Consider the following 26,168-nt stretch of genomic DNA (forward strand, 5'->3'; position numbering starts at 1 on the left):
CAAACACTAACCAATCAACAAGAGAGGATTGGGCCTATTCATTTCTGGGCTCCTCTGGCGCCCAACATCTTTTGGCCTTATTTTCTTATATTATATTCTAATGTTGACCACCAAATGCTTCCGCTACTTGTAAGGCACTGACATACCCTGTCTTTTATAAAAGTTTTTTTTTTTTTTTTTAGCAATCCTATTCAAAACACACGCATAAACATAGAGGGATTTCTTTTTAATGACTTGTTTGCATGTCTTTAGTAGGGAAAATCTCGAAATGTTTCAAATGTGAAGCCCGGATAGGGTGTGCCGTTTTCCCACATGGCATGAATGCACCTTAACTGGAGGGTGGGGGTGCCCCTCCTCCTTTAAAGGAGGGTGTGTCTCTGTGTCCCTCCGAGAAAAAGCTTCTGGAAGTTTGTCACTCAGCCAACGTTTTCCAGCTCCTTAACCTCCACCAGGCAGAGTTTAGAGGCCGTTACTAGCCGTCTTTTCTTGGCAGTAGTTACCTTCATACTGAGGGTGGCTTCGGGATTCTACCTTTCTCCAAACACCCTAACTGCGTTTGACTTTAAGACTCTGGTTAGACCTACAGTGGAGTCAGGCAGGGACTTCTACTTCCACCATGGGGGACGTTATTTCCAGTCACCTGGATGAGGCCAAACGAGAGATAATCACAGGTGAGGAGAGGAGTACGGTTGGCGTCTGCTTGGTTCATGTGCGCTTTACGTCTCGCAAAGTTACTTAGGTTCCCTGAAGTGTGCCAGTGAGGAAAAAAAGGAGAAATGAGAGCGAGGGCTCGTGTTTCCAGGACATTTGGTTTCTCTTGTGGTTTTTACTGGTTTTATTTTTGTAGGCAGCTTTACCTTGAGAAATATGACGAAACAATGTTGCGAACGCCAAACACAGGCGAGGCTCTGTCCAAAGTGTTTGAATAATTCCACTTCACCTCTACTACATATCCTACTTGGAAAGACACGAAATCATTTTCAGATGTCTTCTCTAACCCCCTTTTTTTTTTTTTTAATTTTTATTTACTTACTTTGTGTTTGTGCTTACCCTTTTTTCCAGAACATTTCTTTGCATCATAATAACCAGCTAAGTTTCCCCCTTTGGTCCTTTTTTTGGTTTAAAAGTGACAATATGTACTCAGATCCATTTTTACATATGACTCAGTCTATAGAGTTGGTTAAAGCTAACATTGTGGCCGTTGTCATCTACAGCACAGTATAGTTTAATAAATGTTACCATAAGGTAACTTTAATCTGATTTGTATAGTTTCTCTAAGATTGATTTTTCTCTTGAAAACCTAAACTAAAAGCCAACTCCCTCCGCCAGGCTTCCATACTTGATATCCAGTTTGAGTTTCAGTGTAAATCATCTTTGAAGAGCAAATCTGCAGATAGTTGATGGTGGCTTTGTTTCCAGGCTAAGGAACACCCTGCCCTGCCTTCTCTGTTAGGTTTCTCAGTGTCTATTAACCAAGGTTAGCTTATCTGTCATGGTTGTCTGGACTTCGTTCTCAGGACGATGATGGAAATGACTATGAAAAGAACAGACCAGGCCCGGCCCTTTGCTCGTTTAGATCAATTAAACTGTGACTTTCGCTGTCAGAGGGAAATGCATATATTTGTTTGGAGGTACAACACATCTCTCTTAACATTTGACAGTTAAACTAAAGACCTCATCAGCTCATGCTCTTACACATAACACAAGCTCCTTATTTGACCTGTGTGAACATGTTCTGATGAAGTCACATCTTGTGCAGATAAGATACAGTTCAGTTTGTGGAGGGCAGAGCAATCTTAAAAGGACAAACCTTTAGTCTCGTTTTCATGTAGAAGAGGAGATGACAACTTAAACTACAGGGTTTTTTTTTTTTTTTTGTAAGAGGCTAACTTCTCCACTACAAAGTTTAGGGACGTGCTACTGAGTTACAGGCCAGACATGTCTCTCTTTCTCTCTCTCTCTCTCTCTCTCTCTCTCAAAGTGAGCCACATAAAAATGTATCAGATGGGGAATGTGAGGAATGCATCAAAAGTGTGTGTGTGTAAACCTCCTCCTGCACAGCCAGGGCCACATGGTCAGTCAGCTTGGATTTTTTTTTTTTTTTTTTTTTTTTTTTTATTAACCCAGATCACATGACTAACCTTTTATCTCCTTTTTAAGAGTTGACATGAGCAAGCGTTGGAATCAGGAAGGCACATGTAGGCATAGAGAAGCTTTTAGGGCTTGTTTGTCATCCATCCCAGATATAAAACAGGCTTTTGCTTAAAGAAGAACTGTTTGATGGTGACACGGGTGCCTTTTTTTTTTTTTCTAAGTTGCCATTCAAGCCATTTATTTCTAATGTAAGGGGACCTTGGGTGACCTGAAAGGTGCCTCCAAATAAATTTTATTATTATTAAACCTAATTTTCTAATGATCTTTTAGTCATCTTGTTACTATTTTGGGTTCTATGGAGACTCTTGAAAAGTCTTGTAATAGTCTTATCAGGGGATTTTAGCTTCTTTTTAAAACAAACAAAAAAACCCTACCTTTATGCTGTAAAATGTATAATAATGAGGTTTAAAAGAAAACAACTAATGATACCACCCATATTGGGGGGCTCACTTAGTCCACTATAGTGCAATTCATTTAGGCTACGGCTACACGAAAACGAAACGAGGTTTTTTTTGAAAACGGGTACGAAAATTCTTGCGACCACACGGAAACGCGCTGCTGTAAAGACTCAGGTCCAGACGAAAACGATGAAACGATGCAGTACACACGCCACTGTGTCACGCCACGCTGTGAGACAATAGAGAAGTGTTAAAATTGGCTCACAGCGTCAACGTGTGACTGACGCAAAAACGTTTTAGCTGTAACAATGGAAACGAAACGAGGCCGTTTTCAAACTTTCCCACTGGAACCCGTTTTCAAAAACTATCGTTTTGGGGTAGTGGGAACGCCGGCTCCGTGTGGCCGCGACAGCGAAACGATAAGAAAAAGTATTGTTTACAGTGAAAAACGTTTTCGTGTAGCCGCAGCCTTAGTTGGCTGTAGTAGCTGCTTGTGTGCATCCACAAAGAGTTCCCTTAAGCAGACATACAGCTGTTTTAACTTCAGTGGGTGAGGGGACAGGAAACAGGAAATTCTAACTTGGAATATTTTTCCTGGGTCTGTAAAATCTGCAGGCTCTGAAGGGAAGCTATCTGTGGCATGGTGAGGAATGGCACTCTCACCTTCAGTACATGAGAAAAGCTTGTTTTGAAACTGGTTCAGATGGAGGGAATCCCTGCTACGGTTTCTGGTGAGGTTGCATCACAATGAAACCCAGAGAAAAGGGGGCTGAGAAGGGTTTTCATGCATCAATCAGTTAATATTGTGTTTTTTTTTTTGTTTTTTTTTTTTCCTAAACAGAGACTGCTGCCAGGAGCACATAAATAAAATGTTGGCTGCGTTCACAGAGCTGCCAGCATTGGTCGATGTTGCTGACATGTCTGTAGGTTCTCAGTCATCTGGATCCTAAGTGATCCTAAGTGCTTGAATAAAAGGCGGAAAGACATTTCACCACGTGTCCTAAAGGCATCTTCAGTTTTAAGTGACTGCACTGGTGGGGAGCTTGAAACTCTCCACCAGTCAGTTTGAACTGAAGAGGCCTCCATATGTGGCATTTACTACTTGGGGCAAATAATTTGCATTGTTCATGGAACCATCTCCAGTAAAGGGCCGTGTATACTCTCGCAGCAGTGTGTCGCAGTGAGCTTGTCGCAGACATGACGCAGTTATTTTTGATTTATGCCCAATTTTGAAGCGCGGTCTGCGCTACGTTAATCCCACGCCACATGCAAGAGGGACAATCGCGAACCAGCTAGGATTGTGGGTCTGGTGGGTGGCGTGTTTCTCTTCCGGTTACGGAGGTCATTCAACAACAATGGCGACTGGACGAATGCGCACTTTGAGATGCAGCTGATCGATCTAGAAATAGAAGAAATATTGCTACTACTGGAGCTGGCAGAGAGGCGAAAGAATCGTCACGGTTAGCGCCACCATTAGCCGGTTAGCAAACCGGAAATACGCATAGTGTAGAGCGGATGTAGAGTTGACCAATAAGAGGCCTCCTTACTCTCCTCCCTGCGACGATATCTGCGGCACTGTCTGTGGTCAGTTACAATTTTGGGGAGGTGCACCAGAGTGTTTGCGTAAGGGGTGGGGGCATGTCTGTGTTAACGGCGACACACACGCAGACGACCTGGTTTCCGACCATAAACCGCCCTTAACTGTCCCAGGTTCCTGACCATCACATATGTTCACAGGTGGTTTGCCTCTGTGGGCCCAGAGTGGTCCTTGCATGCTCTTTCAGAACCCATTTCAGTGGAATGTTTGAACTACATGCCCGCCTTGATAAATAATCTCAGTAAACACATTCTAGCTATAACTAAATCAGCTTTCCTTTGGCGTTCTAGATTCTTCCACACACGCACAGTTGCAGCTCTTGCTTCAGTGATCTGTGATGGGAACACTCTTTATTTATGAGTCAGCCAATGGGTCTATCACAGTGGAATGTTTTTGTTAAGACACTGTGGGGAAAGGAGGGAGGGTGGGGGAGGAAGGGGGTGTCTCTCATTGCTCTAATAAATATAAATCTGGTCTCAAAGATATGCTGCAATTCTTGAACGGACGTCAGCAATAACACTAGCTGCGATGTATTGCTGGGATCAGATTACCACTGTGATGGTAGACAACACTGTAGTGTCTTTAAAGCAGATGGCTGCTCTCTGTAAAGTTGAGGCCCCATCTTCTTTTCTAAATGTGACATGTTTTGGGGGGAAAAAACCCAAACTGTCTGTGGAATGTGACCCCGGTGTATGAATAAGTTCAACTGAAGCTGCTGCTCCAAACATGGAAAAATGATTTCCCATTATTATGGGCTTATTTTTTGTTGCCATCAGGTTTGATTTTTTCCATCTCGTTTCTAAGATGGAATCTTTTCTTCATTGAGTTTGGATTTGCTGTTGATTACATTAGTCTGGGCAGATAACAAAGATTTACTCCAGAGCTGTGCTGTGAAGTGTTTTGTTAACCCTTGTGTTCAAGAATTTTCTTTTCTTATTCAATCGAGTTTGGTTGTTCATGATATTTACTTGCAAGTTAAGATTCCTGTGTGGGCATGTGAGACAACATATTAACCAAAATCTGACAAATTATTGAATACTATGCTTTCATTTGTACCATATTGTGTACAAATATTTCTAGTTCTTTTCATTGTCTTAGAATGACCAATGTTCAACCAAGCATGCTGTAGGTCCCCTTCCTTGGCCCTCCAGCCCAGCTGCAACCTCAACACGGGGAAAGGATTTCAGTAGCTTGCAGGACTCTTCTAGTTATGACTAGAAATAATGCTAACTTCTAATTCAAAGTTCCAAAACAAAAGGCAAACCATAAGTGACAAACTCTAAAGGGTGAATAGAATTTACCAAAGATAAAATGCACATTATACTACATCACCCTCGTTGAATGCATGCAGGATCTTTGGAGATAAATGTTTTTATGCCAGGGCCAGTAAATCAAGGAACAGCATGCACTCCATTGAATGTCTTAGTTGCTGGTTGCAGGTGGTCTAAAATCTTCTTCTTTAGTGCTAACGGTATTTTTTTAGGTAGTATTCTTCTCCTAATCTTTGTTTCCATTGGATAAGGATGATAACACAGACACCCTCTGCTTTTGGATCGAGAAAAACAATATCTTGGTTACAAGACTTTAGATCCATGACACTTTTCATTTTTTTCTGTGCTCTAAGAACCCTTCGGAGTACAAAGTGTTTTTTTTTGTTTGTTTTTTTTTTGTAAATAACAAGGTACTCGAGTAAATCGGCTTCAGTCCTCGCATGAATAGGACATAAGACAAGCGTGGCGAAGTCTATTCTTAGTCCCTGACTAATGGTTGATGAAGTTGCTGTCAAACAATAAAAAGAACTTGTTTATATACTCCAAGGCTCCCTGACTGCTCCAAACCAGCACTGGCTGCAAAAATTCTCCACCACAGAAACCTTGGGTGTGGGAACCTATGTCAGGAAGTTTGTCCCTCTACCGAAGCTTCCCTTGGAGAAACAAAAGTCTGTTGGCGAGCTAGATTCTCGAAGTCAATGAAAACGGAACAGCAGTTAGAAATTTCACTTTGGTTTTATCATATCATTCATCTCACCAAGGACAGGAAGATTTAACTGCTACAAGAAGTGTGGCGACACCTTGATGTTTTGGCCATGAAGTATGTCCAATCTGGGATGTTGTTTTTTTTTTTTTTTTTTTTTTTTTTTTTTTTTTTCCCAGTCGGGGAGTTAATGGATAGTGGGAATACAGGAAAGTTTTGTGTTTACAAGTGCAGCTATCAAAAAGAACGTATAATAATTCTAATGATTAAAATAATAACTAATAGTAATACTAATATTAGCAATTATGATAATAATGAAGTGAAGGAATGTAAGTAAAAGAATCTGTGTTTAGAAAGGTTGTTGCTAGGCACAAATGGTACAGATGTGAATCTATTTTATTTTAGACTGATTCATGCAGAACTTCCAGTTATTGTTCCTTTACATCTTAAACAACTCCTCTCTCTTTCAGCATGATTTAGATTATTCAGCTTTAACCACAATGAACAGATCATTTCCAAAATTCCTGCTAACTTGTGCTATATAGCTAAAACCATTGGCTTCAGCTTGGAGGAAGCCAAGTCACTTCATCTCTCTCATGCCTCCTGATCCTTTGATTGTAAGGCACACTGTTTCCTGTATGCCAGAACAATCGCTGAAAACTGCAACTGAAGACCAGCTTTTAATGGCATCACACTAGTGGGCAGTCATTAAAAAAAACATCAAAGACGTTTACACCAAACATTACTGAACATAGTATAAGGTAACACATATAATGTGTTACATTATATGTAATATAATTCACAATTCATGTTAGCTTCTTTCTACACAGGTATTTATGCAAAAATATGCCGAGCTAACAGAATTATTCCAAATAACCAGGCGCCCTATGTTTCCCAAAGGTAACATCATTGCGCTAATAGCCTTATAACATCAGAATCGCTGTCTCATCAGTGTGTTACATGTGTGCAAACTGTGACGTTGATGGTGAAGTCACATTTGAGCTTTATAGTGAGGACTGTTTGGTTCATGCAACCTGACTCCACAGGACAGCTCTTCTCTTTACAGTGTTAACACTGCAGTATCGATCTGTGTTACGATCTTTGGTACATCGTAAGGATTGTCTGTAAAGGGCTGTAGAAATAAAGTACATTTACAATGATGAGACTGAGATTCAGATTGAAGCTAGCATGTATGGAGGTTTCCAGTAATCGGGAGATAAATCAGGGGATTTATTATTATTTTATTTTTTTATATATATATCTATATATATAGATATATAAACATTTTCCAAGTAAGGCTTCCCTCAAGGTCTGTCACACAAACTTTTTGGCCTTTCTGATTATGTCAGCAGAATCTGGAGCTCTTTGTGCAAATTAGTTTGAAGCACAATGTAGTAAAAATCACTGAATATGAAACCTGAAAATGCCTGAGATCTGTTTCCACTACAGCTGCAGCTCTGTGTTTGTGTTGCAGCCCACACTGGGAAGTTGATGGGAGAGTTTGGGTGTCTGTATGAGCAGCAGTATGCTGTGGCTCTCTTCAACAAAGTTCGCTTTGACATAGAGGGAGGAGGTGGCCCACAGCCACAACTGCTACACCGTAAGGTACAACATTCATTTCCACCATTCTGTTGGGATCAACCTGAGGATACACACATACCCATGCAAGATGTTCTTTTTAAGAGGGGGGGGAAAGCAGCTAAAAGTAGGACTACATTGGGTTTTGTGAGAAGATGTGCAGTTAGGTTGCTAAACTACATGTGCAGACCCAACTTATTGATCTACAGTACTTCATTGGCTCATTTCATTGCGTTGCATTTTCATTATCATGCCTTGTACTTCTTATACCTCCATTGTAAGTTTATAAATGTGTACAGGCAAAGGTAGAATTGAGAGCAAAACACAGTTTAAAGGAAAACTCCGGGGCATTTGAAGCGCAATCCCATTGCTAGAGGTTATCAAATACTGACAATACATGCCCAGTAATATTGTTGTAATGTTTTGAATACTTAAACGCAGTTTTTCTAGAGAAGATAATTGTTTTGGATATGGGATTATCGTCCATTGACTGTTTTGGGCTTTCACATGCGCGCGCCTACCGACAAGAGGTGAGTGACATGCTGTTTATAAAGTTGTTTTGTAACGTCCCCATGCCAGTAATGTAAGAACCATGCATATGGTTTTGATGGTAAGGCTTGTGACTTCATTGTCGGATGGGTTATAAAGTGGTGTGACGTTTCTGCAGTGTGCAAGTTGTTGTTTTACGTGGAAGGTTTAGCACTTGCCCTTTGGCCACCACGTATTTGGCTAGCATGACAGGCTGCGCAAACAGCGCAATCGCCGCACAGGGAGCGCCGATTTGCACCGGTCTGTGTCCTACCGTCAGTATTTGACAACCTCTAGCAATGGGAATGCGCTTCAAATGCCCCGGAGTTCCCCTTTAATTTCAATATTTGTAAGATAGTAGTGCCGTGAATCTTCATGACATGAGAGTGCATTATGAGATGAGAAAGTGGAGTTTAGATCTGGTAGTTCAATGTATGGGTTGAAATAATGAATGATATAACTTCACACTTCAAAACAGTAGAAATAGGAAGACCATGGATGTGCATCACCTAATGGCAATGCTGCCATTTTTAATTTGTAACATCTGTGCTTTTCCTTCTGTGACATGACAAAATGTCTCCAGAGCAGATGAATGAACAGATTAGTACCTATATACATTTACTAAAGTATTTTTTTTGGCTCTCCTTGAGAAAGCTCCTCTCATGGATTCATTTGAGAAGTTTATTTTCCCGAAATTCCTAAATGATGTGACATCTTCCACAGATTCCTCTGGAGAACAAGTCTATCTTCTCTGGGTCAATGTTTCAGTACCAAGAGGAGAACAAGAAATGGAGGAACCATTTCTTCTTTGTTCCAGACTCCTACAACATGAGCTATTATGACAACAAAGCAGTGAGTGAGGAAACGGTGCAGTTTGTTTAGAGAATACTTGTGTGAATCACTGACATGTCACTGATGCTGCGTTTTACCTCCCAGGCCTATGACAAACATCTCCATCCCAAAGGAACTGTTAATTGTGCCGGCTACAAAGTGCTGACCTCTCTGGAGCAGTATCTGGATCTAATCAGCAACAGCCTGCCTAGTGAGTAGTGCAGAAGAAGCTGAAGCTGCAATGTTTTGTATTGCACACTTTAAATCTTATCAGGATGGGAAAGCTTCAATTCTTATCATCAACTGCAAAGTGAAAAAGTTTTGAACTGCTATCAGAAATTGGCAGTAAGCAGTGGTGATTGTAGAGGGTTACATTCAAATTAACAGTGTAAAAGAGTGAATTTTGTATTTGTTTTTGTTCCAGCTGTGAAAGCTAAAGTAGGAAGTTCACCTTTCCTGAAGTGTCCTAACCAGTTCCCCCTGATCCTGTGGCACCCTTACGCCCGCCACTATTACTTCTGTGTGGTGACTGAGAAAGAGCAGCAAAAGTGGTATGCTGTCCTCCAGGACTGTGTCAGACACTCAAATGATGGTGAGTCCTGCCAACTCAACTTAACACAAAGATGTCAACAGCTCATTGACTTATCACTAGGTGGGATTTAGCCTATGTTCTTAAATCTTACTGGTATGTAAATCCTCATACAAGAAATGGATGAATGCACACACGGTAGCAAGAAGTCTGCTTCTGTGACACCTCAAGACAAGGTTCATGGACTAAATGTTAGTCTGAGTATTTTGATCTGGTCTGTGGCTGTGCAGGTTGGAGCACAGCCGCACCACAATGCTGGAAACGTTATGTTGAAATAATGAAGTAAATCAATCTTTCTGGCTCAGTTCCTCCTTTATTCTGGATTTGGCACAAGTTTCTTTAACTGGATAGCTAATGGAAGTGCAACAATACTTACACTAGATGACACAATAGTTGGCTTGAATTCACAAGTCTCATCTGGTCTTACATGCCTGGCCCAGGTTACTCGCAGTTTTTTTTTTTTTTTTTTTTTAAAGCTTTTCTTACTTGTGTAGTACTTTATCAGTCTCTTGCCAACATAAAATCGCATCTTAGATATTATTTTACTTTTATTTCAGACATTGAGGTCCAGCCTCGCACATTTAAAACTTACAAATGAAACCCAAAAAAGACATGAATAACACCACAAAGAATTATTACATTTCATCAGTCCATTTCACAAGTCCACATTCAGCACATTCAGTCCATATAGAAACATATCATACATGATATTTAGCAAAATTAGTTGGTTCCAACAACAAGAGAAAAATCTAGATTTCACTTGGTGTGGACGATGGTGTGAAGAAACTGAACAATTAGTCGGCACATAAATTTGTGCATAAGATACCTTAATACAGAATGAATGAATATTACTTGCTGTGACTGTATGGCTTGCGCTTGGGAGCTTTGAGCAGTATTTACTGTAGCAGCACAGTATAACTGTAGCCATAGTACATAAAGTACTAGCAGTTATAGCTCATGTATTAACTCTAAGGAAATTAAACCGTAGTAGCTGTATGTATATCTGTGTATATGTGCAGTACTTTGTGATCAAGAGCAAGTTAGTTTTTTTTTAACTAATATCAAGATGTGTAAAACCACCCCATCCTGACCAAATCCTCCAATTTTTGCTAAGGGTTGTATGGACCCACCTTCTCATTCAAAATCTACGAGTAGGTGGTTCATAACTGTAAAGACCTTTTCATAAAGGGAATCTGCATCATTGTTGCTACACATATTGTTGAAGAATTCAGATTTTTTTTTTTTTTTTTTTTTCCCTCGCTTTGTGGTTTTCAAGTCCATAACTGGACCTTTGGGACTAAACGTGAAAATGAGGGTAAATATTTTGCCATAATGCCAGGCCATATTTAAATACACTGTGCAATGGGAAAGCCCCAGGAGGAACCCTGCTTATAATGGCTTCTTTGTTCTAACTTCACATCCACTGTTTGCTTTAAAAAAGGGTTGCTGCCGTTTATGCACAGGGCTACACTTGGATTCTCAGTCACAGTTTGTTTGTAGTACATTTCTACTCAGCAATAACTACAATGTATTTAAGAATGTGCGCAGTATATGTTAATGAATTACCAAATCAGTCCAGATTATCAGTTACCTTTTTGTAGCTTTATAAATTGTTTATGCATTTAGCCGATGCTTTTATCCAAAACGACTTACAAATGAGGATATAATGTTACAGCTAACATCAAAGCTAACAATGACGGGGGTGACGTGCACGTTCTGGACCATCTGCAGCGGTTTCACAGCACAGGCTGGGAGACGAGTTAGGAGACGAGTTAGGAGAGCGTTGCAGCAGTCAAAGCGGGAGATGACTAAGGCCTGCACCAGGAGCTGAGTGTTGGGTTAGGTATGGCCTGATCTTTCTAATGTTTAGCAATGCAAAGCGGCATGATCGAGCAACGGATGCAACATGATCTTTGAAGGTTAAGGCTGAGTTATACTTCTTTTAACTGCCCTTGCGCTTGCGTCTTGCGCGTATGTTAATGGCTCGAGACGTTTATACTTCATTTTGCTTTGTCGGCGGTTGCGTGTGCTGCGTGGCGATTCACCGCCAGGACAGTAGGTGGAGTAGCGGTTTTTTTCAATGACAAGCCTACTACGATGAAAGCAAATTCACCGCCAGGAGCTCTTTGGCAAGTCTCTCTTCCATAGATTCATGCTTCTTCTTCTTCTTGTAAATAGCCGGTATTTTGTCAGATTTTCAACACCTTGGGGGTCTAAACGACTAGTTTCTTGCCTGAAAATGTTTCAAATGTTGCTAAAGTTATATATTTACAGAGTTTAGCCTATAGCTTAAGGGAAATCAGCTTTTCAGGCCGGCTGATTTCGGCGCGGGCAGGAGTGAAGTGCACTGTGTGTAAACCAGGGCCGGCCCAAGCCTTTATGGGGCCCTAAGCAAAATTTCATTAGGGGGCCCCCCCATATCATCATCTCAGCATCAGATGTGTCATCATCCTATAGGCTACACAATGCGTGTAACATATCCACTTTCATTACCATAATGCTTCATGCATAATGCTTTATGCTTCATTGCTTAAAACATACCAGTGTTATTCTGACTGGTTTTAATCTTATTTGTGGATTGAACTAAAACAAAAATGTACACTGGAGTGAACATGCGTGGCATATTAATTTCACCATTTGAAAGTAAAAATCAGCAGACAAGACACTATATTTAAAAGTTTACCCGTTTCATTTCTTTTAAATTCACAACAAATGTGCAAAATGTGCAATTTATCACAACTTAAATAAACCAAATGACATTGACTTGTTGCATAATAATAGTTCAAATAAAAATAAATAAATAAAATGCTTAAAACAAATAGATAAGGTAATGTCACAAAATCAATCGAGTTGTACAACAGAACAGCATTTTAACAAGTGCAATGAACAATGCTTTTCTGAAAACTATGTGTAGCATATACGCTAGTAAAATATGTATTGTATTGTATTAATAACGTATGACTGATATGTATACACAGGCTAGTATCAGAAGGTTAAATTGTACTCTAGGAGAGAGGAGACGGAGACTGGAGATGGGTTGCAAATAAAAAGGTACCATGTATTGAGACAACACAAGACAAAACAACATCAAATATTTAGAATAATTGCATAAATGAATGAAATGGCCATTCGGGATAGACAATCAGTTCACTAGACAAAACAAGATCCAACATATAATTGCGAATGAAATAATGGTGTAAATGTTCAACAACATGTGGCTGTGGCGTGAAACCACATGCCAAAAAGTCCAGCCTTTGCACAGCTCTGAATGAGCAAAACTGTTCATACAAGCCCCAAAATCAAGGGAAGGGTTCGTGAGGGAAGTGTGTGTTTGTGTGTTGGGGCTGTAGAACGGAGTGTAAGGTGTGAGAGGGGACAAGTTTGCTGCAAGAGCCTCCTACCAGCCCATGGAGGTAGGTGCAAGTCGGTTGAGATCAGAGGCTAGTTCAGGTTTCTTTTAGCTCGCCATCAGGGACCTGGTCTGTATAATAGAAACAGGACCACTCAATACAAATTGTCTGTCTATATATAAATTACAATAATAAATAACTTGTAATCTATCATAATCAATCCATGTGTACACAAAATAAAGTTAGTCAATATGCAAGTCATAATGTAATAAATAATTTGTATAAATTACTATTGCACATAAGATTCTGCGTTAAATTAAGACATTGACTAAATGCTTAATAAAATAATTTACATTCAATTAGAAAGTGCATAGTGCTAATACACATTCAATACATTTAAAAGTTTGATAGCAGACAGCATCTAAAGTGCTAATGCTTGGAAACAGTCAATATGACACAATGTTAAGGCTACAAATGCCACGATGTACCTAGAAATAGTTAAACAGTATTAAATCGATGTATTGTCCAAATCAACATGATCGGGATTAAGTTTAGATCATAATAAGTGCAAAACAAATGTAGAAAGTTGGCATAAGTGTTAACAATGCTAACCGGACCCATTAAAACACAGGGAGCGGCTAATGCTAAACTAAGATGCAAACAAATGCAAAGCTTACCAATTCCACGCGTTTTGTTAAACCAACACTCCTATACAGCACTTTGGGACACGGTAGCTCGGCTCCTACGATTAGGTAATGCATAGTATAAGAGATCAGTGCTCAATAAAGGCGAAGAACAAAGTAAATCAAGTTAATAGCCGTACCTGCAGCAAACGAATCAAGGCTTCTCTCGTATTTCCCGGCACTTCCTGGCTGACGGTAATATAGCCAGCTAATTGGCTGGCTACGGTCACGTGACCGGTACGCAGAGCACGGGGGAAAACAAAGATTGTGTAGACAGGATGAATCACTCGGTTGAAAAATATAGGTCACTGAGAAGTCAGATACAGATGGCGTTCTTCATCGCGGTCGGTGCTCACCCTGTAGGGAGTCCTCTCGGGGGGGCCCCCATGAAAGTTTGGGGGCCCCAAGCCACCGCATAGTTCGCTTATGCCTTGGGCCGGCCCTGGTGTAAACGCTCTGCATACTGTCAGATCGATCAAGTAGTAGGCGGTTTCGACCACAGCCAGTGGCTTGCGCTTGCGTCTTGCGTGAAGTTTAGAAAATTGAGGTGACACACGCAAGCACGCAAGGGGGGGCTTGCAACCGCGCAAGGGCTTGCGTTGCGGCTTGCGTCTTGCGTTACCGACTATAAACCAGGCTTTAGTTGTGGCGAGGTGGTGCGCTGCAGAAGTGTGACCAAGCCAGGATACTTTGAATGACCGACCAGTGAGGTACGATTCAAACCAGGAGTGTGCTTTCCCTGTGATGCCCACGTTAGAGAGTACGGACAGAAGGATACAATGGCTGACAGTGTCAAATGCAGCTGATAGGCCGAGCAGGATAAGTACTGATGATTTAGCTGTCGCTCTAGCTTCTTTTAAGGCTTCTGTCACAGTCAACAGAGCCGTTAAAACTTATTTTTTAAGTTTCCGGGTGTCAGTACTTCTGTGAATCTTGTCAATGTACAAAGACTTTTTTTCATCAGTGACACTGGCTGAGAATGATGACAGTAGTGCCTGGAATTTAGTTAGATCTGCAGGATCTTTTGATTTGTGCCATTTCCTTTCGGCAGCTTTGAGGTTGGTGTGCAGCGATCGGAGAGTATCATTAAGCCAAGGGTGGGACTGGGAGGATTGAGCAGGTTTGGTGGATAGAGGACACAGACTATCCAGACATGAGCTCAGTGTAGAGCAGAGGGACTGGCATCATTAACCTCAAGGGAGGAGAATGTGCTGGAGGTTGGAAGAGCGGAGGCAACAATGGAGGAGAAGCGGTTGGGCGAAAGGTTACGGCGGAAGGAAACCATAGGGGTGGAAGCAGAGGGTCTTCTCGGGAGACTCACTTTGAAGTGAACAAAATAGTGGTCAGAAAAGTGCAGAGGTGTGGCAGACAGGGCCTCTCCCAACTTTATGAGTTGGAGGACTGCAAACCAGTTGTAGCTCAAACGAGTGCATTAATGTCTGAAGAAAATCTGAAGAGTTAGGACTGTCAAGGTGGATATTCATATCACCAAGAATCATTATGGGGCAGTCATGCTCAGGGATGGAAGAGAGCAAGGTGTCTAGTTCATCTAGAAAGTCACAGAGTTGTCCTGGTGGGCGATATACGACAACCGCGTAGATTTTGACCGGTGCAGTTACCAAAATGGCATGGTATTCAAAGGTATTGTATTTAGCATAAGGTAGTAATTTGTTGTATTTCCATTTGTTGGAAATGAGCAGGCCCGTTCCACCACCTCTCCCAGATGTACGAGAGGTGTGGGAGAATGTGTGGTTGGTCGAAAGTGCTGCCAGGGTAGCATTGTTTTCAGGCTTAATCCAGGTCTCAGTGAGAGCTAGGATGTCAAGTGACAGGTGGTTGGCATAAGCCGTAATGAAGTCTGCTTTGTTTACTGCTCCCGCTGGTTGGGTCCAAAGCGGGTTGCCGACCCCTGCTTTGGACTATTTGGTGGTCTAAAATGGGGATGTCCCGATCAGGTTTTTTTTGCCCGAGTCATTTGATTTTGAGTATCTGCCGATACCGAGTCCCGATCCGATACTTCTACAGTATATCAGAAAAATGAAGAACGACGAAGAAACAGGATGTCCCTGATTTTTATTTTATTTTTTTCACTTCATCTTTTTCTTTATTTTATCATTTAACACTTATAAACACAGCACTTCTGTGAGGTAGCTTGAACTAAAAAGTAATCAAGTAATGAACAAATTCTTCACATTGTAGTTTAGTGCAACAATGTCTAATATAAAAACCAGCAGCAGCTCAACCTGAAATACCAGCAGGCATGTCAACAAATAAGCAAATAAAAGTGCCACAGTGTTATAAAGTAAGGCAGTAATGTGCTTTTGGGAGCTGCACTCCTAATTCTTACTCTCCTCCTCTGGCTTCACAGAAGGAAATGTACGTTTTTCTTGATTAAAAACCAACATTCCTACCTTGTCAGGTTTGATCCTGTTCCTGTTCTCATCAAGGATGTTAGCCATGTCCTTCCACCTCTTGAAATCCCAAGTTTGCATATCTCACAGTCTGCAATCGCAACGTTTTTGCCATCCCCTTTAAAATACCTCCACACCGCGGACATTCGGCTCCCAGCTTCAAGCTGCTGCCATGTTCTGCTCCGCTTTACGGCAGCAAAGTGACGTCATGCCGCATGTTTCTGTGTGGAGTTAAGACCGTAGATATAAAAAATTGGGGAGTTCTGATTATTGTAGTTGGGGATATACACCTTCCTCAGTGGAAATAAATGCAATGTGGGGGCATTGGAGACCCATCCAAGATGGCGGCCGTGCTGATAGGTCAGCTCCAATAGGCAACGTCAGTCTATGAGGCGTCTGCGTATATTATGTCTATGGTTGAGACAGTCTGACTCTGTACCACCACATCACAGGAAATACTAAGCTGTTATTTTTCCCCATTTGTTTTGAAATATTGTAGTTCTGATTAAAAAAGAATAATGAGAATAAATATACATATATAGATAGGTTACATATCCGATCCCTAATCGAGATGAAACGTCCGATTCCGATCGAGTCTAAAAGCCACCTGTAAGCCAGTCAGCCTCCACCGTTTGTCCAGGTTCTGGGTTTTTCCCCTTGCCTCAGCCCATCAGTATTCCAGTGCGTAAGTTATTCATTGTAATCTCATAAATTCAGTGAACTCGGGTCTAACATGGTACAAAGACTTGTCTAATCAAAACTCTTACAAATCCACGAGAATATGATAAATTGATCTTTTCATTTTTTTTAAATGAATTGTTTCTCAGAAGTCTACTGCTTTCCTTTGAAGGGGATTTGAATATCCATCTTTTTTATGATGGATTTACTCGACAACGGATGATTTCCCTTAAAGTAGGGATATTTGGAACTGTGATCTGAAGAATACTTTTACCTCATTATCTTTCATAGTTGACAAAAACACAAACATTGGTGGTTTAGTTAAAACCAGTTCTTTGGTATGAGTCACTCTTGAAAGAATCATGTGCTTACTCTAAAGGGTGTGTGTGACATCCTGTGATGAATAGGAGAAGTCATTTCGAGGCATGTGAAGTGGATATAGATATAGAAGAGGAGGATAGTTGCGTTAATGAGCCCAGAATTCCAGTCTTTGCTTGTCTAAAATGTAGTCCTACTATCTGAGGCTAAGTCAAAGCTACAAGTGCTTTCTTGATGGGGTCTTTGGACTTCCTATCTCAGCTCCTGCAAAGAACTTTAGCCCTGTCACATGGTAACTTCCTGGCTTTGTCACAGTTCGGAGTTCTCCCACAGTGTACAGTAAGGTATTGCATAAGAATGAGCCCCTTTTCTCTCACACTGTAACACTGTATTGATACATTTTTCTGCTGTAATGCTGTAATAGGTTTAGGATACACCTATTAAATCATTAGATAGGTATAATGACATATACAAAATAAGACTGTGGGATCAAAACTTGTTGCCTTTTTAATTATTAGCCGTATGGAGAATTTCTGCCACAGAGCACTGTTTTTAGTGTAAGCTGGACCCAAAGCAAAGTGAGGGGTTTAATTATGATTTAGGCAAAAATACATCACACGTGTGACACTGGCTCCAGTAATCAGATTAGTTAGATAAATATTTAGATGAATTAATCCCAGGTCCGTTACAGCAAAATGCATTTTGTGTTTTTTCCTCACACATTTTGATTCTGTGCCGTTGACTCGAGGTGATTTGTTGCTTTAGAGTTGTGCCTGTGGCCCTCCTCCCAGCTATAAGCTCCATAACAACTGATTTGGAAACCAGCGGAAACTAAGAAGCATTCTAAGCAGACTGGCAGTCACCAGCACACTTCTGTTTTTCTTCTGAACAGCCTAATCCATTATGCTAAAAGGTTCAAAGATCTGATGTGTCAGCAGGACCTGGAAAAACTAGTCCATGCATTCATCCTTAGTAGGCTTGATAAGTGCAACAGCATCTTTACAGGTCTACGTAAAAAGTCAGTTAGACAACTGCAGCTTATTCAGAACTCTGCTGCTCGAGTCCTCACTAAGACCAAAAAATTGGACCACATCAGTCCAGCTCTGAGGTCTTTACACTGGCTGCCTGTCCATCAGAGGATAGACTTTAAAGTTCTGATGCTGGTCTATAAAGTTCTGAATGGTCTAGGACCTCCTGACCCAGTATGAACCTTCCTGACCCCTCAGGTCATCTGGATCCGGTCTTTTATCAGTTCCCAGAGTCAGAACCAGACATGGAGAAGCTGCATTCAGCTTCTATGCTCCACATGTCTGGAACAAACTCCCAGAAAGCCTCAGATCAGCTGAAACACTCAGTGTGTTTAAGTCCAGGTTGAAAACACACCTATTTTCAGCTGCTTTTGAATAAAGCTCCAAATCTGAAGCTTGAGTTTCAAAACTTAATCACATTTTAACTTCTGATTTTATCTTATCCTCTTATTTCTTTTAAATCATGCTTTTTATTTCTACTGTTTTAATGTCTATGTAAAGCACTTTGAATCACCTTGTTGTTGAATTGTGCTATACAAATAAACTTAACTTGCCTTGTGCTCATAAACGCTAATTGCTGCCAAATTTCCAATTGTAGGTTTGTGTGAGGAGGATAAAGTCCAAACACCAGCCTTCACTGATTCAGTACGTCTCTACCGCCAAGCTCAAGGGGACTATGGCACCTGGGAGATGATGTGCGGTGTACCCTCGCAGGTAAAAGATACCAGGCCCACTTTCATTTGGCTGGCATTGGTACAGAAATTTGACGAGACATACTGTGTTTCCTAAAAAGCAACCAGAATGCTCTTTGTATTTAGTTCTTAAGGAAATCATCAGTTACCTGAAGATTCACAACCCGAGTCTTTATTTTAAAATGAGCACAAAAGACTACTAATTTCAGAAGTGATGAATGTATGCATCATTGTGCTTTTGTAATGTGATGTCGTGTAGATTGGTCAGCAGATCTATCTTTGATTTGTTCATCTCTGCATGGTGCTGGTTGATGAAAGCTGTGGCACTTGTGCATATTAAATCCATGACACCCAGCTCTGTCTTTCCTGGAAGATTGAGAATCCAAAGTAGGCCTAAATGCTCCTTATTATTTAAAGTGTAAAAGTGAGCGCTAACTTTTGTAGCAAACATGTCATTTCCTCGTCCTTTATCAGCAACAATACAACACCAATCATTTGTGGATGCCCAACGCACTGTGTGGCAAGTCAGTTATGCCAAACAAAAGAAATGTGTTTAGAATAAAACAAACCCAAAAGTAAGTTCAGAATTCTAGACCTTTCTCTCTATATATGAAAAATATACCCGTTTTTTTTTGTCTGGGAGCAGGACTTGGCCTGCTTTTCAATAAACATCTAAATGTCCAGCGTTGGCTGCATAGAATTTCCCTCCAGGTTGCTTTCACATGGTTAACTAAATGAACTGACCTTTGAGCAGAACAGCTGTTTTATTTTTTTTGGTCCCAATCGAGTTTGAAGAGTAAGCTTCAAACAAGCATTTCAAATGTTGTGTTCTCTGAGTTTGTATGTCTGAGCAACGGTGCAGGGTTTGTGATGTGTTTTAACATTGGTCTCTCTCTGCGTCGCATATCATCTTAATTTACTGATGTAACTATTACAGGGAATATGAACCATGATGTTCTGACTTCTCACGTGAATTCAGTAGTGATGGTTAGGGGTGTGTTTCTGCTGGTCTTGTTTTCCCTGTAGATCCTGTCTAACCTGGTGATGGAGGGCCTGCTTCCTGAACTGAGGGCACTCATCTCCCCCCGCCTTAAAGGCAAACTGCATGAGCGGCAGAGGAACTGGATGCTGGTAACATGCTACTCCACACTCATTCCACTTTGATTCTGAGAATCAAATCAATGGAATCCATTTTCACTTTAACCCTCAACTGCTGATGCTCTATGTCTTCAATGTCTGACATTATAAGATGAGAAAATATAAGTATATTTGATTTGCCATAGATATCTAATCTACTAGGGAAGCAATGGAGTAGCACTTAGCCACAGGACAATACAAAGTACGTGTCACAGTGGGTTGTGTCGGGATTTTTATCAAAGCAAAGCTTTTTTTTGTGTGGCGAGGGATCCATCCACTTCTGGCTCTTTCTGAAGCATATTGATCCTCAACCGTCCTGCTGCTCTTTTTGTACATGCATAGAATTATCCTTTAGATTTCTGAGTATGCTCAACTTGTAGTGTGCTGTGTGAGCTTTGTAATGGGAGCTTCGTCCTTGTGAACAGATCAGTGGTGCAGTGTACAGTCTGGTGCAGGGACAGTGTCAGGCCCAGTATGAAGCAGTGCTGCACATGTGTGAGGCAGCCCGCTCCTCTCTGGAAGCCTCCATACGGACAGACATGGACCAGATTATCACATCCAAGGAGCACGTCACAAACAAGATCAGAGGTCAGTCAAATGCTTAGTTTCTCAGATCATATATTTGTAGCTAAAAGTAAGCTTCTTTTTTTTTTTTTTTCAGATTTGAACTGTTACTGATATTTAGCTCTTTCCTACCTGCGTACAATTGCACTCTGTTATCTTTCATCTTTTTTGGTTAGCCAGGGACACTTGTTGCTCCATTTATTCTCCATTCACCACACTGGGTAGAAGTTTGTTATTGCAGTGGGACGGCTTCTTTTCATTGTCCCACAGAGGAAACTGGGCCGACTAGTAGCATTCCTTACACAGTTGTATGTCTGAAAGTTTATTGGAGCTGCAGGTGTGTTGTAATGAGATTACAGAAGGAATCTTTGACAGCAGAATGAGAAGACAAATTGGAAATCCTGTATAAGTGACATGAAAACAAGGGACTTATGAAGCACTACATTTTGACGAAACTTGTGTTTAACAACAGCAACTTTGTCCACAACTGCCCGCTAATGAGTGAATGATACAAGGGATAATGTGTATTTAATGTGCATAAGTTTTCTTTTCCACTGTAGATAGTTGTCTGAAAACTTTACTCTGCCTCTGGTGTTCGCTGCTCCCCCGCAGCGGTGGTTCTCCCGAAGGCTGAGAAGTTGCTGAAAGTGAGCATTCAGCCCTACATCAGCTCCATTCTGGACGCACTGATGGAGCCCACCAGCAGAGGCTTTTCTGAGGTGCGGGACGTTTTCTTCCGAGAGTTGGTGGACATGAGCAAGAACACCCTCAATAATGATACTAAGGAGACCATGGCACAGGTGAGCAGGAAAACCTTTGAGTTTCAGACCTTAGAATGGGCTGAAAGCCTTTTGATGTGATCACACCATGACTTAAAGGCAGGTGATAAACTGGCATCCAAGTCTGTGATTGTGAATTCAATAAATCCAATCAAAAGTCCAACAGTGCAGTGTTTGTTCCAAATGAGCTTCTCCTTTGTCCCTCTCTCCTCCTCAGCACATGGAGGTCATCTCCATGCTGGCGTTTCATCCAGTGAAAATGCAGAGGTGCTTTGAGATGGTGGAACAGCTGAATCTGGAGGGTCTGCAGCAAAGGTTTGACGTCTCCAGCCCCTCGGTGTTTGTCCAGAGGGCCCAGATACTCATGAGAAAGGTGACACTCCCAATTACAGTATGGCTTTAAAGAACAGCACAGTGTCGGCCCTTTGGTCCAGGTGCAAATATTAAAACGGCAGTGTAAAGGATGCATCGTCATCTGGGGCTAAATTTGCAGTTTGCAACCAACTGAATCCTGAATTCATTGGCTGTGCATTGGCTGGCTCTGTAGATAAGGAGCCACAGTATTTGTAGATATAAATGGCTCAGTGTAAGGTTAAAAAAAAAAAAAAGAAACATCATGCATATCAAATGTATTCCTGCTCTAAGTCGTACACACTGAAATGTTGAAGCCAAGCAAAAATCCATTTCTTATCAGATAATAGAAGTGATTTCCAGGTCAGAAACAAAGCGATAAGTCCCACGGTCAGTTCTTTAAACTCAGTTTGCGTTTGGATGTGGTTTAGCTGGTAAGCAGCAGAGCTGCAGAAGGCTGGGTGGTGGCCATCTTATGGTGGTGCTCCATCTCAGGAGACTCAATGAATACCAGGTTTGAAAAGGTCATCACAACTTAGAGCAAATATGAACACTTGAATATTTTACCACTTACATACAGTCTAGTTTAAGTTTCATAATAAAAAAAAATAAAAATTAAAAAGTCACTGTGTATCTGTCCACAGCAAATGGACAATGCAGTGTACACATTTGAACAGATCCTCCATCAAAATCTGGAATCCCAGGGTACAGAGGCTCTGTGTAAGACCATCCAGCGCTGCCAGGACAGAGTCATTAAGGTAAAGCACAGTGGTAGATCTCACACACACACACACACACACACTGTGTCGTGTGTGTTCCAGGTTAATTTTGTAAGTTCTCTGATGTGGGTTTGTTTTTCTTTCTCATGAGACATGATGTACATATACTACCTGGAGGTGATCCTATTCTTTGCTAGGTCTTATATTTACAAATATTATATGACATGCACTACTAATTTGGCTTGTTGCTTTTGTATGGCACCATGAGTATGAAACATGTCCTCCTCCCACCTTACTTTGTGGGATGATGATGCTGATGATGATAGAAGGTGGGAGTCCTGCAAATTAATGTGTGGATAAAATGCAGCTCCATGCAGCAGTGGACCATCATGCCATTATGGTGCTTGTTTACAACCACTAACTCACTCATGTCATCTCAGTTCTTAGAACCATTTCCTTGATCCTCGCATCTGTACACTGTTCTTAATGCTTTCTGAGTTGTCATGGCACCCAGTTTCTTAACTTGATCTAAAAATGTTTACAGGTGTCAAAACTGAAAAATTTGTGCAGTATGCAATATTCCTAAGCAAATATTTTGATACTAAGACCAACGAAATCAAATTCAGCCCATTCATTTAATTAATGCTGTGGATGTAGAATGAAACGACAGAAATGGGACTTAATCAAGTAAAGTTTTAGCACCTCAAACTATTCCTAAAAGCCAGCATTTGAGTAAATGCACCCTGAACCTTTCCACCATTGTACCCTAATGTATTTTTGTTCATTCTTCCTTGCTTATTTATCCAGAAATTTGACTACGACAGCAGCACAGTGAGGAAGCGTTTCTTCCGGGAGGCTCTCCTCCAGATCTTCATTCCCTACATGCTGAAGCAGCTCAGCCCAACCTGCGCCGCAGTAAGTCTCTGATCACTGAATCCCCATAAAACGTTTGAGTAAGATAATGTTGAGCGAGCTTAAAAAGTTTTGATTGTTATTGTAAACACCAGGAGCTTCCACGCTTCCAGGAGCTGATCTTTGAGGACTTTTCCCGCTTTATCCTTGTGGATAACATCTTTGAGGAGGTGGTGCTGCACTCAGCCATGAAGGACATCATGATGGGTCAGTCTTCTACCATCTTACTCCGCTTCTGCATTCACGTGACTTCGGTACATTGGATGCTGTGGATTACAGTTGATCTGCATTTCCTTTTTATGGTGCACATTAACTGTATGGCAGCAGCTTGTTTGGTACCACACATATGCACACATTTTTTTTTTTAAGAAATATAGATGGGTAAAAGGTGTAAGTGTGGTATCACACAGCCAAACCCAAGTATGTCCGTGTGATATGGAAGAATGCATTGCATTATACGCATGAGCTTCCTCCAGGTGTCAATTATAACAACAACTAAAGAGAACATCAAACAGCTTTATTGATAAATACTGATGGCTGTACTTTTTGTATTTCATTACTGATCACTCAGGAAGCAGAATCCATCCCTGACATTATGTTTTTCATAGTGTTCTCCTGTAATTTGGAAACATTATGAGAAAACTTCTTTTTTTTTTTTTTTTTTAGTTTTCTACAATAAATGTATTTAAATTGCTGTTGATTCAACCTTTTCTCAATGTCTGTAGCTGTGAAGGAGGCAGCGGTCCAGAGAAGGCACAACCTGTACAGGGACAGCATTGTCCTTGGCAATAGTGACCCCAGCCTGCACTTACTGGGGGAAAATCCATCCATCGACTGGGCAGGAGAGTATAGAGGAGCCAAGGATGAGGCAGAAGGACCGGGGGAAGATACCGAGGGTGATGGTGAGGGTGGCCATGCAGAGTGTCAGAAGAGGAGAAGGATGAAGCAGGTGGTATCCATGATCCAGGAGGAGGGCTCCCCTGAGCCCAGTGAGTCAAGTCTGGAGGTGCCCGGCATTAGTGTTATATTGGAGGAGGTTACCAGAGATGGAGAGGAACATTCAGAAAATGGGACTTCCTCTGACAAGAATAGGTCTACGAGTGCCAAAATGTCAGAGAAGCCCTCAGACATGTTGAATGGTTCTACTTTGAAGGAGGAAGGAGCCAAATCACAGGAGCAGCGTAGAAATGATGTTAAATCAGCTGCAGAAGATGCTTCAGTCGTATCTGTGAAGGACAAGGGAGAGAACAACCAGTCAGTGGTGGAGGAAGAGCCAACCTCCAACCCAGAGGAGGTGGAGGAGGAGTTGTCACCACAATCACTTCTCAAGAAAACATCTTCCGACGCTTCAGAAACGACTCCAGAGAACATGTCAAATGGTTCTATCTTAGAGGAAGAGAAACCCACACCAGAGGAGGAGTGTGAGGAAGATGTCTCACTGAGGGCGGAACCAGCTACAGAGGAGGCCTCAGCCACAGAGGAGGAAGTCACGGGAGAGAAGTGTCAGCCTGTGGCAGGGAATGAGCCACCCTCCAACCACAAACCGTCAGAGGAGACATCATCGCCTCCTCTTCCAGAGGAAATGCTTTCCAAACCTATGGAACAAACTTCCGAAAATGCTCCTAAGTCGACACCTGACTTCTCCCTACCTCCACATGATGACAGTGGCTTCCAATCTCCCACCAGTGAAGAGATGGAGGAGCTGAGCTCGTGCGCATCCCAGCCTCAGCCCACGGAGAAGCACCCTGTGGCACAGCAGGCAAGTGTAGCTGCAACACCAGAGTCTGAGCCCCAAAACCAGTAACTCTGACACCACAAACCAGTGACTAAATCGTTTCATCGAGTCTTTATGCCGTTTTAACCACACACGTTTCCAGTTTCCACAGCAGAAATTCACTCGACACATTGTTTACACTGAACAGGGCTCAGATTCTGCCCTGAGCATGAGGCAGGAAATAAGCCCAGCTTTTAATCCAGAAAATTCCCACACTTCATTTCTCTTCTACATTCAGCAGAATAAAGAGCCAAGTGTGAAAACAAAGAACCGGTGTCTTTTGCTTAATACTGGCCCAAATAAGCCACCAGAAAACCCAGTACTGAAGTCAGAAGGGTCAACGTTTTCTTCTTCTTCAGCTTGCATGTAATCAGTTCTCTCATTTAATACACTGATGTGTCACAACTTCAGTTCATGTAGTGTTTTCTGGGAATTACACTATTTTGAGTTTATCTTTTTTATTATTATTTTTTTTTAATATATTATGTATAAAGCTTGTATGGATTCTGTATTCTGTGAACCACCAATCTGTTATTTTACTTTTTAATAATAATTTCACACGTGCTGATTTCATACCTCTTGTTATTTATTAATTTGCATCCCGTTCTCTTTTTGACCAGCGTGCTTTTCAACTTATTTTAATCTTGTGTGAATCAAATGACTTACTGATAATAAATCGTTATCCATTAAATGTATTCAGTTTCACTTTCAGACAGATTTATTGATCCTAAGAAAGGCAATTAATTTGCAGTTGACCTCATCCACAAACACAACATTCATAATTTATGTCACTGCCATTGTGTCAAAACCTAAAAGATATTAAAAGAAAAACGCTTTCAGTCATTAAAAGTTGAAATTTTCGAGGCCCGTTTTAACTTGTAATTATGAGTATGATAAAGCCTGAGTTATAGGGCTCCAAAGTGGGCTTAGTTTTTCACTCCAGTGAAATCCTATTTAGTCCTTATTGGACAATGTTGGCAAAAAAACGTGCAAGTAATGTAAACCAAAAGTCACAATAGCGGCCGGACCGCATGTTTTTGATACCTCTTCACAAAACTGCGTAACGAGTTGCTGAAAAAAAATGGAAGATATCAGAAGATATGGATCTGGATAGTATAGTGGT

General features: G+C 41.3%; 1 protein-coding gene across 1 annotated transcript; it reads left to right on the forward strand.

The window, feature by feature from the left end:
- The first annotated feature begins 371 nt into the window (after positions 1-371).
- LOC142382373 (protein Niban 2-like) lies at positions 372-25,736 on the forward strand. The gene is made up of 14 exons (XM_075468145.1): positions 372-671; positions 7,598-7,728; positions 8,953-9,081; positions 9,166-9,271; positions 9,485-9,652; positions 18,716-18,831; positions 19,836-19,940; positions 20,372-20,534; positions 21,123-21,310; positions 21,507-21,662; positions 22,285-22,398; positions 23,167-23,274; positions 23,367-23,478; positions 23,997-25,736. The coding sequence occupies exons 1-14, from the start codon at positions 617-619 to the stop codon at positions 25,073-25,075; spliced, it is 2,730 nt and encodes a 909-aa protein (XP_075324260.1). The 5' UTR covers positions 372-616; the 3' UTR covers positions 25,076-25,736.
- Positions 25,737-26,168: the final 432 nt, after the last annotated feature.

The sequence above is a fragment of the Odontesthes bonariensis genome, chromosome 6, assembly GCF_027942865.1.
Source record: "Odontesthes bonariensis isolate fOdoBon6 chromosome 6, fOdoBon6.hap1, whole genome shotgun sequence".
Taxonomy (NCBI): domain Eukaryota; kingdom Metazoa; phylum Chordata; class Actinopteri; order Atheriniformes; family Atherinopsidae; genus Odontesthes; species Odontesthes bonariensis.